The 13,832-nt window shown below is 39.0% G+C and overlaps 1 protein-coding gene across 2 annotated transcripts in view; it reads right to left on the bottom strand.

The window, feature by feature from the left end:
* The window catches only part of LOC127438694 (RNA-binding protein FXR1-like), a 31,194-nt gene that overhangs the window by 5,349 nt on the left and 12,013 nt on the right, over nucleotides 1-13,832 (bottom strand). Inside the window, exons 6-16 of one of the 2 annotated variants that reach the window (XM_051694470.1) lie at nucleotides 12,122-12,215; nucleotides 11,914-12,030; nucleotides 11,484-11,654; nucleotides 7,301-7,379; nucleotides 6,798-6,907; nucleotides 6,628-6,714; nucleotides 6,344-6,551; nucleotides 4,940-5,155; nucleotides 4,416-4,616; nucleotides 2,480-2,557; nucleotides 243-328 (exon numbers count right to left, since the gene is read on the bottom strand). In XM_051694470.1, the coding sequence (XP_051550430.1) occupies nucleotides 243-328; nucleotides 2,480-2,557; nucleotides 4,416-4,616; nucleotides 4,940-5,155; nucleotides 6,344-6,551; nucleotides 6,628-6,714; nucleotides 6,798-6,907; nucleotides 7,301-7,379; nucleotides 11,484-11,654; nucleotides 11,914-12,030; nucleotides 12,122-12,215 (1,447 nt within the window). The remainder of the gene's footprint in view (nucleotides 1-242; nucleotides 329-2,479; nucleotides 2,558-4,415; nucleotides 4,617-4,939; nucleotides 5,156-6,343; nucleotides 6,552-6,627; nucleotides 6,715-6,797; nucleotides 6,908-7,300; nucleotides 7,380-11,483; nucleotides 11,655-11,913; nucleotides 12,031-12,121; nucleotides 12,216-13,832) is intronic. The other variant, XM_051694471.1, reaches the window with a different exon arrangement.

The following is a 13,832-nucleotide window of genomic DNA, read 5'->3' on the forward strand; positions in this document are numbered from 1 at the left end:
ATTCCATTTTAACTTCCTGTGGGGCGTGGCCAATTCAATTCAAATTCCAACTCATGGACTGAAAGTTAATTCTGAAATTCTGAATTCTGCACAACCCCGACATGCACTGATAAACTGTGCACAGTAAGACCAGGTAGGTGCATTAAATAGGGTCTACTTTAAACCAATTCAGAAGTTCTTTTTAAAACTAAACACAGAAAGCAAAGGAAATATAAAAATATATGAAGAAATTTTGGAGTTACCATCTCCTTTTTGTTCTTCCTCAGATCTCTCGGGGTTCTCTGTCTGCTCTGAGATTCAGCACGTGATATGTAGTCAGCCACGGTAACTGTAAAAGACGTCAATGATTTCATTTGCAAAAGATCTTTATGAATCTTAAAGGACTAGTTCAAAATCAAAAATGGAAGTTCTGTCATAATTTACTTAAACTCATGTCATTACAAACCTGTATGGCTTTATAACATCTTGTGTGTTCCATGGACAAAAAATGTCAAACATGTTTGGAACAAAATTATGAAAGTACTTTCATTTTTGATTCTGAACCATTCCTTTTAGGTAAGAGACATTCATGCATTTACAGTTGAAGTCAGAACACCTTATCCAAATACATTTTAACTCAGTTTTTCAACATTTAATCATCAAAAAAATTCCCTGTTTAGGTCAGTTAGGATCACTATTTTAAGAATGTGAAATGTCAGAATATTAGTAGAGAGAATGATTTATTTCAGCTTTTATTTCTTTCATCACATTCCCAGTGGGTCAGAAGTTTACATACAGTTTGTTAGTATTTGGCAGCATTTCCTTTAAATTGTTTAACTTTGGTCAAATGTTTTGGGTAGCCTTCTACAAGCTTCTCACAATAAGTTGCTGGAATTTTGGCCCATTCCTCCAGACAGAACTGGTGTAACTGAGTCAGATTTGTAGGCCTCCTTGCTCGCACATGCTTTTTCAGTTCTGCCCACAAATTTTCTATTGGATTGAGGTCAGGGCTTTGTGATGGCCACTCCAATACCTTGACTTTGTTGTCCTTAAGCCATTTTGCCACAACTTTGGAGGTATGCTTGGGGTCACTGTCCATTTGGAAGACCCATTTGTGACTGAGCTTTAACTTCCTGGCTGAAGTCTTGGGATGTTGCTTTAATTTATCCACATAATTTTCCTTCCTCATGATGCCATCTATTTTGTGAAGTGCACCAGTCCCTCCTGCAGCAAAGCATCCCCACAACATGATGCTGCCACCCCCATGCTTCACGGTTAGAATGGTGTTCTTCAGCTTGCAAGCCTCACCCTTTTTCCTCCAAACATAACGATGGTCATTATGGACAAAAAGTTCAATTTTTGTTTCATCAGACCAGAGAACATTTCTCCAAAAAGTAAGATCTTTGTCCCCATGTGCACCTGCAAACTGTAGTCTGGCTTTTTTATGGCGGTTTTGGAGCAGTGACTTCTTCCTTGCTGAGCAGCCTTTCAGGTTATGTTGATATAGGATTCATTTTACTGTGGATATAGATACGTGTCTACCTGTTTCCTCCAGCATCTTCACAAGGTCCTTTGCTGTTGTTCTGGGATTGATTTGCGCTTTTCGCTCCAAACTACGTTCATCTCTAGGAGACAGAATGCGTCTCATTCCTGAGCAGTATGATGGTTGCATGGTCCCATGGTTTATACTTGCGTGCTGTTGTTTGTACAGATGAACGTGGTACCTTCAGGCATTTAGAAATTGCTTCCAAGGATGAACCAGACTTGTGGAGGCCCACAATTTATTTTTCTGAGGTCTTGGCTGATTTCTTTTGATTTTCACATGATGTCAAGCAAAGAGGCACTGAGCCTTAAAATACATCCACAGGTACACCTCCAATTGACTCCAATTAGCCAATCAGAAGCTAATTGCCTAAAGGCTTGACTTTTCTGGAATTTTCCAAGCTGCTTAAAGGCGCAGTTAACTTAGTGTATGTAAACTTCTGACCCACTGGAATTGTGATATAGTCAATTAAAAGTGAAACAATCTGTCTGTAAACAGTTGTTGGAAAAATTACTTGTGTCATGCACAAAGTAGATGTCCTAAACAACTTGTCAAAACTATAGTTTGCCAATATTAAATCTGTGGAGTGGTTAAAAAATGAGTTTTAATGACTTCAACCTAAGTGTATGTAAACTTCTGACTTCAACTGTACATAAACCATGCAAATCAAATACAAAACCTTTATTTTAGATTAATTGCATAACTAATTAGAATTAGTGTATTAATTTTTAGAACAACATTCTAGAAAAATAAAGAAATACAATTTCACACTCTAGTACAAACACCAGAGATAATGCAACAAAAACAAGTTCAGTTTGCTAGTGGCTGACGCGTTCAATGATTGGGCTCGTGTAACGTTTAATTTAATGTTCCACTGGTCATTACAGGCATACAATGCCATGCAGCTTGGATTAACACTCTCTTAAACACAAACCCATGTTAATTCATACTGGTTACCTGGCTGCCTCTCCACAGGAGGGTGGAAACGGCGGCGGCGACTACGATTGCGGCGCTGTTGTTTAGCTTCAGCATCATCTACAAAAGATCGGTTTAAACCTGACCTTAAACATTGATCGGCATTTTAGGAAAAGCCTTGATAGGAATGTTTGTGAGATTGTTGATACACAAATATGCAGAAATGGTGGCAGTTTATGAGATTTGACTGATCAATGTTACACCCTGTCTAAACTGGAAGCAAGTGTCACGACGTCTACACGAAATCGCCTCTGTTGTAATCAAAGAAGCAGTCTACACTGGAGGCGTCCGTTGTGTTGCGTCATGCTTCTGTTGACGGGCAACTCTAGGCATGTCTGAAATACAATTATATTACTTGCCAAATATTTTTTTGCCATGAATTTTATTAGTTATTTTGAAATAAATTCTGACAGTTAAATAAATGCTTGCCGTGATGTTTAATTTAAATCATCTTTTCTTTCTAACCATAGCATTAGAGAGATATCGTAAGGAATATTAATGGTTCCGATTCCTCTGAATGATTCCAGATTCTTAATGATTTCATTCATTCTTTTACTACTTTTGAGGAAGAATAAAAGTCATTTCTTTGGAAATCAGGCTACACTGGCTGCACTGTAGATTTCACTCTGTAGATTCAAAAGAACTGACTCGTAAGAGTCATTTGTTCGAGAATCGGACTACACGTCGCGTTGTATGTTTCGTGCTGTGATTCTAAAGAACTGACTCATACGAGAAATTTGTTCGAGAAACGGACTACACAGGTCATACTGCGTTTCGCGTTTTAGATTCAAAAGAACTGGCTCATGAGAGTCATTTGTTCAGGAATCAGATTACACAAGGTTGCACTGTTTCTCACACTGTGATTCAAAAGAACTGGCTCATTAGAGTCATTTGTTCAGGAATCAGATTACACTGATCACACTGTGTGTTTCACGCAGTAATTCAAAAGAACCGGTTCATAAGAGTAATTTGTTCAGGAATCAGATTATACTGATTGAACTGTTTCACGCTGTTGATTTAACAGAACTGGCTCATGAGAGTCATTTGTTCAGGAATCGGACTACAAGGGTCGCATTGTATGTTTCATGCTGTAATTCAAAAGAACTGACTCATAAGAGTCATTTGTTTGAGAATCAGACTACACTGGTAACGCTGTATGTTTTGCGCTGTTGATATAAAAGCGAATAAGATCCATTCATTTGGGAATCGGAGTACACTGGTCGAACTGTATTTTTCACCCTGTGGATTCAAAAGAAGCGGCTCATAAGAGTCAATAGTTCAGGATCCGAACTACACTAGTCACGCTTTGTGTTTCGAGCTGTAAATTCAAAACAACAGGCTCAGAAAAGTCATTTGTTCTGAAATCAAACTACACTGCTAGTGATGTATGTTGCGTGCAGTTGATTCAAAAGAATCGGCTCAGAAGAGTCATTTGTTCTGGAATCAAACTAAACTGCTAGTGCTGAATGTTGCATGCAGTTGATTCAAAACAACCGGCTCAGAAGAGTCATTCTTTCAGGAATCAGGCTACACTGTGCTTGCTGTGTGTTTTGCAGTTTTTAGATGTTTGGGATACTTTCACAAAACCAATAGTCATGAAAATCAAATGAAAAAAACCCCTCACATAACAAAGACAGTTGTAGCAATAATAACATTATATTAATAAATAAGAAGTTTATTTAAAAACAAATGGATTTCCGCTGAAAATAATGTAGAATATAGCTTATTCAACCATTTAACGGTTGCTCAAATCTAGCCTTGAGCTCACATCTGATTGGTCCGTGTAGTGGCATTATCTTAAAATGTCACTGCGACGTTTCTAGTCTGGACAGCCTTAAGACGTTGTGGCATATCGCACTGCATCATCGGTCATGTCCAGTGTAGACAGGGTGTAAGAAGCAAATATTCTTATGCTTACCGAGCCCGTTCTCACTGAGCGAGGTGTTGTCAGACTCGCTCATGCCGTCCATAACTGTAGAGTCTTCATCGGTGCGGCGGCGGCGAGAGCGTCTGCGGCGGATGGTGTTCATCTGAGACTCGCTGGCGTCTGTATCTGCAGTCTGATCTGTCTCAGTGTTGCCTAACAGACTGTATGGGTTTCCATCGGGATCTTTCAGAACTGAAACGACACACATTTGTTAAAATTACACAATAACTAGATACCTCAGTTTCTGTAAATTTAACTGGTGTGACTCGCCACCACGATGTCAGGCAATTGCTATCTGGTTGGTTTTCTAGGTGGTTTTTAAAATGTAACTACTGTATGTGGTTCTCAAAAAATAAAAACATCCCCAATTTTCTACGATATTCTAGCCTCTAGCATGGCTGGGGTCAAACGAGGAGGGGGGGATGGCTAGTTTCTTTTAGGAGTTTGCTCAGATCTTTAACCCAAAGTATGAACAAGTCTTTGTCTCGACTTGTTTGGGGCATGTCCCAGTGTACCTGAGCTAATAGAGTTAGACGCTCCTCGTCCTGAGCCACGTCCTCGGCCCCCAGGACCTCCACGTCCTCTCCCCCTCCCCTCTCCCGGTCTCCTCCTGCTGTCTCTCTGCTGTCTGGGGGCACGCTCTGGCTCCTCTCCTGCGAGAGACCAGTCACTCAGCTCGTCCTTGTGCTCAGTGTCAGTCTCAGAGGCGTACGAGTGCTCCGAGTTCGTGCCTGTGGACCACATGAGAGAGTTACTTTACTAACCCAAACACCAGCCAGCCTTCTGAAACTGTCATAATTACCTCCACCATACAGTTCCCAAAGTATTTTTCCCATTAATTTCTTTCATAGTGATTTAAAAAATATATATTTTGTGTAGTTGTAAGCCATGTGAATCACAACATGAAACAAAAATCTGTAGCGAATGACGTAATAAAATAAAAAAATTAAAAAATATTAATTTTAAGTGGTTGATTATAAGTATAGAAACAATAAATTTTTATTTTATTGCAAAATATTCAGATATATACAAATAAACAAGTAGTTTGAGTGTAGGGAGACAGTGTGTCATGGGAGTGGGTGGTCACTGCAGAGCTCTTTTGGCGCACTTTGTTTGCCGCAATTATCTGACTAGTGGATCATTTTCATGAGTTAAAAAAAAAGAAGAAATAACACTGACTGAAGGCAGTTCAACAGAAGCTCCTACAATCAATTAACAACCTCTGAGCTCATGATAGGTCTGTCTTTAAAGGTTCATAAATTATCACTAAAAATCTATTTGCCTATAGAGAAAAAAATGGGATTTGTACTTCCAGAACCGGACTGTTGCGCTCCATTTTCAGGACCATTTAAAATTATTTATATTGTAAAATTTCCAGGACAATTAAGCACCTTTCATCCTAAATTCACTAGCACAATGCAGAAAAAAAATATGTCATATTTTTTGTAATTCCCATTTTTCTCAATGCTGATTTCCATTATTGTAATACAGCAGTTTTTACTGTACTACAAGAAGAAAAATGAATACAACAATTTTTCATTAAAATCAGCTTAAGTTAAGCTGAGATAGCAGAAAAGTATTTTAACAACAACAATTGCTTCAGATTGCAACAAAATGGTTGCATTTTGTGACTATTTTTCATGTGCAAAGTTAGCAGTGTTGTATATAAGAAAAATTAAACACCAAACACTCCAAAAGTGGGATGAAACAGTGCTGTCCTTCACTGTGATGAAACTTATGTCACAATGTAAAAAATGTGCCCTGAAAACATGCTTAATTTTCTCTTAAGCAAAATACAATTTCTTGTTTCTTATGTTTTTGGGGTGAAGTATGATTTTGTTGACAGCTTGTATGAGATTCCCCCAATAAATGGTGTATTACCTCTTTAATTTGTGCAGATTACGAAATCAAAGCCCTACCATAGCCAGAGGTGTATCCAGGACCCCGGCGGCCACGACCCCTGCCGCTGTACGAACGATTGATATGGAGGGTGTTTGTTGCGGTCTCGTCAGTGGGGTAGCCCTTGTCCTTGTCGGCGGGTCGGTTCGGGGCTGGCCTGTAACCCATCCCGATCTGCCGTAGCTGCTCGTCAATCTGTAACCGCTCCATTCGCAGCTGTTCCACCTCCTGCGCAACACAAACAAGTGCTTGAGTTTCTCAAACACATCACTGGCCTTTCACAACAACAGTTTCCAATACTTACGTTTAGGTAAGCAATATGGTATTCCAGTAGGACTTGTACATTGCCAATACTCTCCTTCGTTCCAACAAATGTAAACGGCACCATTCCCTATCAAGAAATTAGTTGATGTATCACTGTTGGTCTGTAATTTGTTCTGGCTGGCTTTTTTGTGGTACTTTCAGGTGACTTACCTCTTGTCGGGGGAGTTTGTTGTCATTGTCACCTTCGATTCGCACTCGTACCACACCAGATTTGTCGACAATTTCCTGGATAACCTTACCATTTTTGCCAATAACCTTCCCTACAAAGAGAAGATTTGTAGAAAAAGTATTTGATAATCACAAAATTTTGTATGTTAAAGTTAACATAAAATCTAAATTCATTTAAATATTAATGCACATTCTTGGTGTTATTGTGAACAATAGATTGGTGTGCGTCATTCCAAAGAAAATGTTTTTTTCCTTGCAAGTCCTCTTATTTTTCAACCACCGGTCACTATTTAATTAATTCCAGATGAATAAAATCAAGTCCCGCCCTAAGTGTTTTCACTCAAACAAATGTCACATTACAGAAGTAAAATTAGTTGTGCATGTCATTTCATGTTGACTTTAAGCTTAATTCAAACAAAATTACATTTTAAAATTCTTCAGGGTTACACTAACTGTTTCTAAGAGGATAAAAAAAATTGACATACCAACAAGATTGCGAGGAATCTGAACAGAATCTTCAAGAAACTCCAGATAATTCCTTGCTTTCTGTACTGCCTCAACAGTCTGTAATGTAATGTTTAAGAATGCATCTTATCCATTTTATTATCATAAATAACCTGTTTGATTAACCCTCCAATTGTCTTAGGGTCATTTTTGACCTGGGACATGTACAGAAAATGCTATAAATACCACATAGTTTTTGGTACTGGAACCAAATGTTGTCACATCATCAAGACCATCAAAACAAACAAAATAAAAAAGAAAATTATTTTTTTGGGTATACACTGCCGGCCAAAAGTTTGAAATAAAGTTTGGATTTTGCTGTTTCGGAAGGAAATTGGTACTTTAATTCACCAAAGGCATTCACCTGATCACAAAGTATAATCAGGACATTACTGATGTAAAAAAACAGCACCATCACTATTTGAAAAAAGTCATTTTTGATCAAATCTAGACTGGCCCCATTTCCAACAGCCATCACTCCAACACCTTATCCTTGAGTAATCATGCTAAATTGCTATTTTGGTACTAGAAAATCACTTGCCATTTTATCAAACAGTTGAAAGCTATTTGGTTTGTTAAATGAAGCTTAACATTGTCTTTGTGTTTGTTTTTGAGTTGCCACAGTATGCAATAGACTGGCATGTCTTAAGGTCAATATTAGGACAAAAATGGCAAAAAAGAAACAGCTTTCTCATGAAACTCGTCAGTCAATCATTGTTTTGAGGAATGAAGGCTATACAATGCTTGAAATTGCCAAAAAACTGAAGATTTCATACAAAAGTGTACACTACAGTCTTCAAAGACAAAGGACAACTGGCTCTAACAAGGACAGAAAGAGATGTGGAAGACCAGATGTACAACTAAACAAGAGGATAAGTACATCAGAGTCTCTAGTTTGAGAAATAGATGCTTCACATGTCCTCAGCTGACAGCTTCATTGAATTCTACCCGCTCAACACCAGTTTCATGTACAACAGTAAAGAGAAGACTCAGGGGTGCAGGCCTTATGGGAAGAATTGCAAAGAAAAAGCCACTTTTGAAACAGAAAAACAAAAAGAAAAGGTTAGAGTGGGCAAAGAAACACAGACATTGGACAATAGATAATTGGAAAAGAGTGTTATGGATCTTAACCCCATTGAGCTTTTGTGGGATCAACTAGACTGTAAGGTGAAAAAAGTGGGAAAAAAAACAGAAAAAACAAAACGGGATTTAAACCCATTATTTTACTTGATAAACTTGTGCAAAATGTGAAAAAATGCAGATGTCTGATCGATCCATCCACTGATCTACAAAAGCCCGGGAACCTGAATTAAAAAAGAAAGAAATTAAAGAAAGTAGATGAGGCCGTGCTGGCTAGCTGTCATTGCCATTCTATGTTGTTTGTTTAGATGCGTGTTGAACCATAAAGAGATGTTCCGGTATACACAAGTCCAGATGTTTATGCAAGTAGTTATAACTTGCATTATATGACAGTTGTAGAATACCCATATACTGTTCTCACAATGTTATCAAGCTTATCAAGTAAAATAATGTTTAAAACCCTGTGTGGGTTTTATGTTATTCTTCTTTAAAGAGGAAAATTTGACTTAATTCACAGTAAGACAAGACTGATATCGAAGATCAGTTTTAAAGTCAGAATTAGACAAATTAGGATAATGAACAGTATTGCTTTGCATCCTATTACTGGGCATGAGGAAATAACTTTAACCCTTACCTCTTCAAGTCACACAATGTCTAATGCAATATGCCTTTTTAAAAAAGGTTTAAAACACAGCACATTTTGTGCTTGTGTAACGTTGTTGAATGCAGATCCAAACAATAAAACGACTGTCAAATGATTTAACAGACATAAAAAAGAGGGACCCATACACAAGAACACACAGTTGAACCAATAAAAAGTTGCCTCATTAAACGAATGCATGAACTGTGCAATGACTGTCTCTCTCTGTGCTGGTGGTGTGGAAACAGATTTGAATCTCTTTAGTAAGATTACGTCAGCATTTGAACTGTATATGCTGATAAATAACTAGTCAGTCACCGTGATTTGACAATGTTGGAAGCTGGTCTGGTATAAATTGGCCATATTCATATTTATTATTATTTTATACCACGGGTCTGTTGAATGCTTGATTCTGATTGGTTGACGGATGTTCTGAGGTGTGCAATTATTTTTCAAGTAAACGCACGGCTATAAAGTAGTTCCAGATCTTGACTGCATAACTGTTCCATATCACAGTTATTTCAAAGCCACTGGTTAAAGTAAATCGGTTAAGAATGTCAAAACAACGTCTAAAATATCCTACATTTATTTCAATTTCAGTTAAAAAGATCCCTCAAGCTCCCTTGTCTCCACCGCACTTACACATGCTCACACACACGCACGCACGCGCATGCAGTACCTTTTTACTCCAATGCTGAAAAGCAGCACATCCTCCGCTGCTAGTTCTAGACTGACGTTTTCGAATTAGCAACGAAGGCTTGACATGTAACAAAGCTAGATACACTTGATCAATACAACAGTTTCTATATTATCTGAAATATCTGTGTGGAAAAACCCTCCCGCTCCCCCTCTCTCACACGTGGCCACACAGACATTATAGGCGTAACGCGCACACACTTAAGGCCCAAACATACTCGTGAGAGAAAAACAGAGCCATCATATCAGCGCACTCCTGCATCTCGGTGGGGATGAAAAAGGTTATTACGGTTTTCAACTGGAATATGGCGACACGCATCTTGGCGATTTTGAAGCGATGTTACTTCTGACGATAGCTGCAACAAAAAAAAAGGTAATCCCAGAAGCGAGATCTCATTTTCTCAGTTTCGATCACTCAAACACAAACTCACACACAAACGCACTAACTTGTTACTCCAGTAAGTCCTCCAGTAAAGCAGCGCAAGCCTGTTGCTAGTCGTGACCGCATTACCACCTCGGGCATGCATTATTTTTAAACAGTTAAATGGTCCATCGTCAATTATTCCTTACTTAATAAATTGGCCATATTGACTGCAGAATGTTGTTGTGATGACATCACAACCAGCCCAGTTAGCTGTCCCCCACTTCAAAACTCGTTCCGGCGCCCGTAAGATATCTCGTTTTGGCCAAATATATAAGGTAGCATTGAATGTGTCCTGAGCAGGCAATCCCAGAACGCACCATGATGAGCTCGGGGAAAATGAAATCCAAGATGGAGTAAGCAAAATAAATTTTTATTATACTTCCACTGACCGAGCACTTTATTAGGAACATCTCCACACCTAGTTATTCATGCGATTATCTAATTAGCCAATCGTGTGGCAGCAGTGCAATGCAAAAAAATCATTCAGATACAGGTCAGGAGCTTCAGTTAATGTTCACATCAACCATCAAAATGGGGAAAAATGTGATCTCAGTGATTTAGACCGTGGCGTGATTGTTGAAGCCAGGCGGGCTGGTTTGAGTATTTCTGTAACTGCTGATCTCCTGGGATTTTCACACACAAGTCTCTAGAATTTACTCAGAATAATGCCAAAAACAAAAAACATCCAGTCAGGGGCAGTTCTGTGGACGGAAATGCCTTGTTGATGAGAGAGGTCAATGGAGAATAGCGAACCTTGGGGCAGATGGGCTATAACAGCATTAGACCACGTCGTGCACTTTATTAGAACCATATTGTTTCTCAAAGTGCTCGGTGAGAGTATAATCCACAAGTTTAATATGATAGAAAACTGACTATTTTACACAAAATGTGTGAGTGCTATGTTAGGTATATTTATGCTCTGAGAATTGCATCGTTCCTCTCCCGTCACCTGTACTAAAATCAGTTGTGAGTCCAGTCTTGTGTGCTGCGCGAGGAGCGCTTTTTGAATGATGCGAGGAGTTGCCAAATCTATCTCTTCTGAGGCTCCATTTCAGGTAGGATGTTGCCATAGAAGACAGCTCACTAATTTTTGGAACAGACCCATTATATTAAATTTTTTACATATCATTTTACACTTTGGGACCACAATAAAACAGATTTTCTTTATGGGGGGTCTTTAGTGCTGTTGAACACTAATTAAGAATTTATAAATGTTTTATGGTTTTCAATTATGGGTCAAAAATGACTCAAAAGACAAAAGAGGGTGCAGTTTCTTAAGACAATAGTAGGGTTGAACAAAAATGTGAATAGAAAGCTGACGGACCTCTCCGTAAATCCTGAAGGTTCCCGTCTCCTCGTCCAGTTCGATGGCGGTCACTCCCGGCACCTTCCTGGCCAGCTGGATGTTACTGCCGTGGCTTCCGATGGCGAGACCCATGAGGTCTCCTCTCACAGTGAACTCCTCTTGAAACGCTGAGGCCAGCTGCTTTGTACTCTAAATATACAGGTTTTAATATTGAGTTGGGCATTTCAAACTTAATAGCCCAGGGTGATTTTTAATGCAAGGTTAACCAAATTCTGGGTTGTCAGGTTACAAGATTTCCAACTATAGATTTGTAAACCCTTAAGTTTACATTCTTGAAAGAATAGTACACACAAAAAAAGCAGGACTTCATAACCCAGGGCTAAAAGTAGCACTAAATTCCTACTGGAATGCTTTAATTATCAGAGAAAGATTATGAGAGCCATTTAACCTCGAGATGTTTCGTGGCCTCTTCGTTCCTGGACATGAGCAAGAGTTTTGTGCGGATGCTTCGTAGATGCATGTCGCTCAGCAGGGAGACGCGCTTGATAGTGGCTTCATTCATGGACTAGCAGTGTTCAGGAAACGTAAAATAGAATAAGCTTTAATCTTCAACAAACCTACTTCAAAAAGTAAGGTAAAGAAGGGCAAACACTTACCAGTACAATCAGTTGGCTTTGCTCCGGGCTGTAAACAATCCGAATGGCCCCGACAGCCTTCTTGAAATCCTTGTGGGCGTGTTCATTCTCACATCTGACAAGGGCAACAGTGTGAAGAAATGAATTCACTGTTTTCCCAAGAGCATCAGAGCATTGGCACTTATGCTCATATCAGTGAATCTTACAAAAACATGTTCGGTCATATTTCACCACAAAAAAAAAAAAAAAAAAAAAAAAAAAATTACTCTCATTACTGTAATGCGTCAGAACCTTTTACTTTTGAGGGGTTTTTTTTAACCATTCTCAAAGGAGATCTCTTTACTGAAATGGTGTTTTCCTACTGTGCAATAAAGTTTTTGTGTGTGTGTGTGTGTTTGTTCAAATTCAAACACTTTTAGCACAATGGATTTCTAGAAAATAAAGTCTCGTTAAAACATCTTTCACACTCACTAGTTTGATTTGTCTACTAACAATATCCAACAGTGTATGTAAAAGTATTTAAATTTTTGTCATTTCCAGAACATCTCAAATTCTGTTTTGTGTTTAACAGAATTCTGTGCTGGAAATTATACTGATATAAGTTTTTTTTTTTAAATACTCCTTTGTCATGCAAAAGCTAACTTTATATCTACAATTTTATGTATCCCAAGTGCACACAATTAAAACTGAAGTGTGTAACTTTGTCTGTGTTAAACTACTTTCTTCTATCCCAGCTTAAAACTAGGGTGGGTAATCTTTTCCAGAAATTTTTTTTGTTATACTGGTTGGAAGTCTCTTCACATCCTGATAGCAATCAATAATTTAAGTGGTCTAAATGTAAAAAAAAAAAAAAAAAAAAATTATATATATATTATATATATACACACTATATTGCCAAAAGTATTCGCTCATCTGCCTTTAGACGCATATGAACTTAAGTGACATCCCATTCTTAATCCATAGGGTTTAATATGACGTCGGCCCACCCTTTGCAGCTATAACAGCTTCAACTCTTCTGGGAAGGCTTTCCACAAGGTTTAGGAGTGTGTTTATGGGAATTTTTGACCATTCCTCCAGAAGCGCATTTGTGAGGTCAGACACTGATGTTGGACGAGAAGGCCTGGCTTGCAGTCTTCGCTCTAATTTATCCCAAAGGTGCTCTATCGGGTTGAGGTCAGGACTCTGTGCAGGCCAGTCAAGTTCTTCCACACCAAACTCGCTCATCCATGTCTTTATGGACCTTGCTTTGTGCACTGGTGCGCAGTCATGTTGGAACAGGAAGGGGCCATCCCCAAACTGTTCCCACAAAGTTGGGAGCATGGAATTGTCCAAAATCTCTTGGTATGCTGAAGCATTCAGAGTTCCTTTCACTGGAACTAAGGGGCCAAGCCCAGCTCCTGAAAAACAACCCCACACCATAATCCCCCCTCCACCAAACTTCACAGTTGGCACAATGCAGTCAGACAAGTACTGTTCTCCTGGCAACCGCCAAACCCAGACTCGTCCATCAGATTGCCAGATGGAGAAGCGTGATTCATCACTCCAGAAAACGCGTCTCCACTGCTCTAGAGTCCAGTGGCGGCGTGCTTTACACCACTGCATCCGACGCTTTGCATTGCACTTGGTGATGTATGGCTTGGATGCAGCTGCTCGGCCATGGAAACCCATTCCATGAAGCTCTCTACGCACTGTTCTTGAGCTAATCTGAAGGCCACATGAACTCTGGAGGTCT

The sequence above is a fragment of the Myxocyprinus asiaticus genome, chromosome 50 (genome assembly GCF_019703515.2).
Source record: "Myxocyprinus asiaticus isolate MX2 ecotype Aquarium Trade chromosome 50, UBuf_Myxa_2, whole genome shotgun sequence".
In the NCBI taxonomy this organism is placed as follows: Eukaryota; Metazoa; Chordata; class Actinopteri; order Cypriniformes; family Catostomidae; genus Myxocyprinus; species Myxocyprinus asiaticus.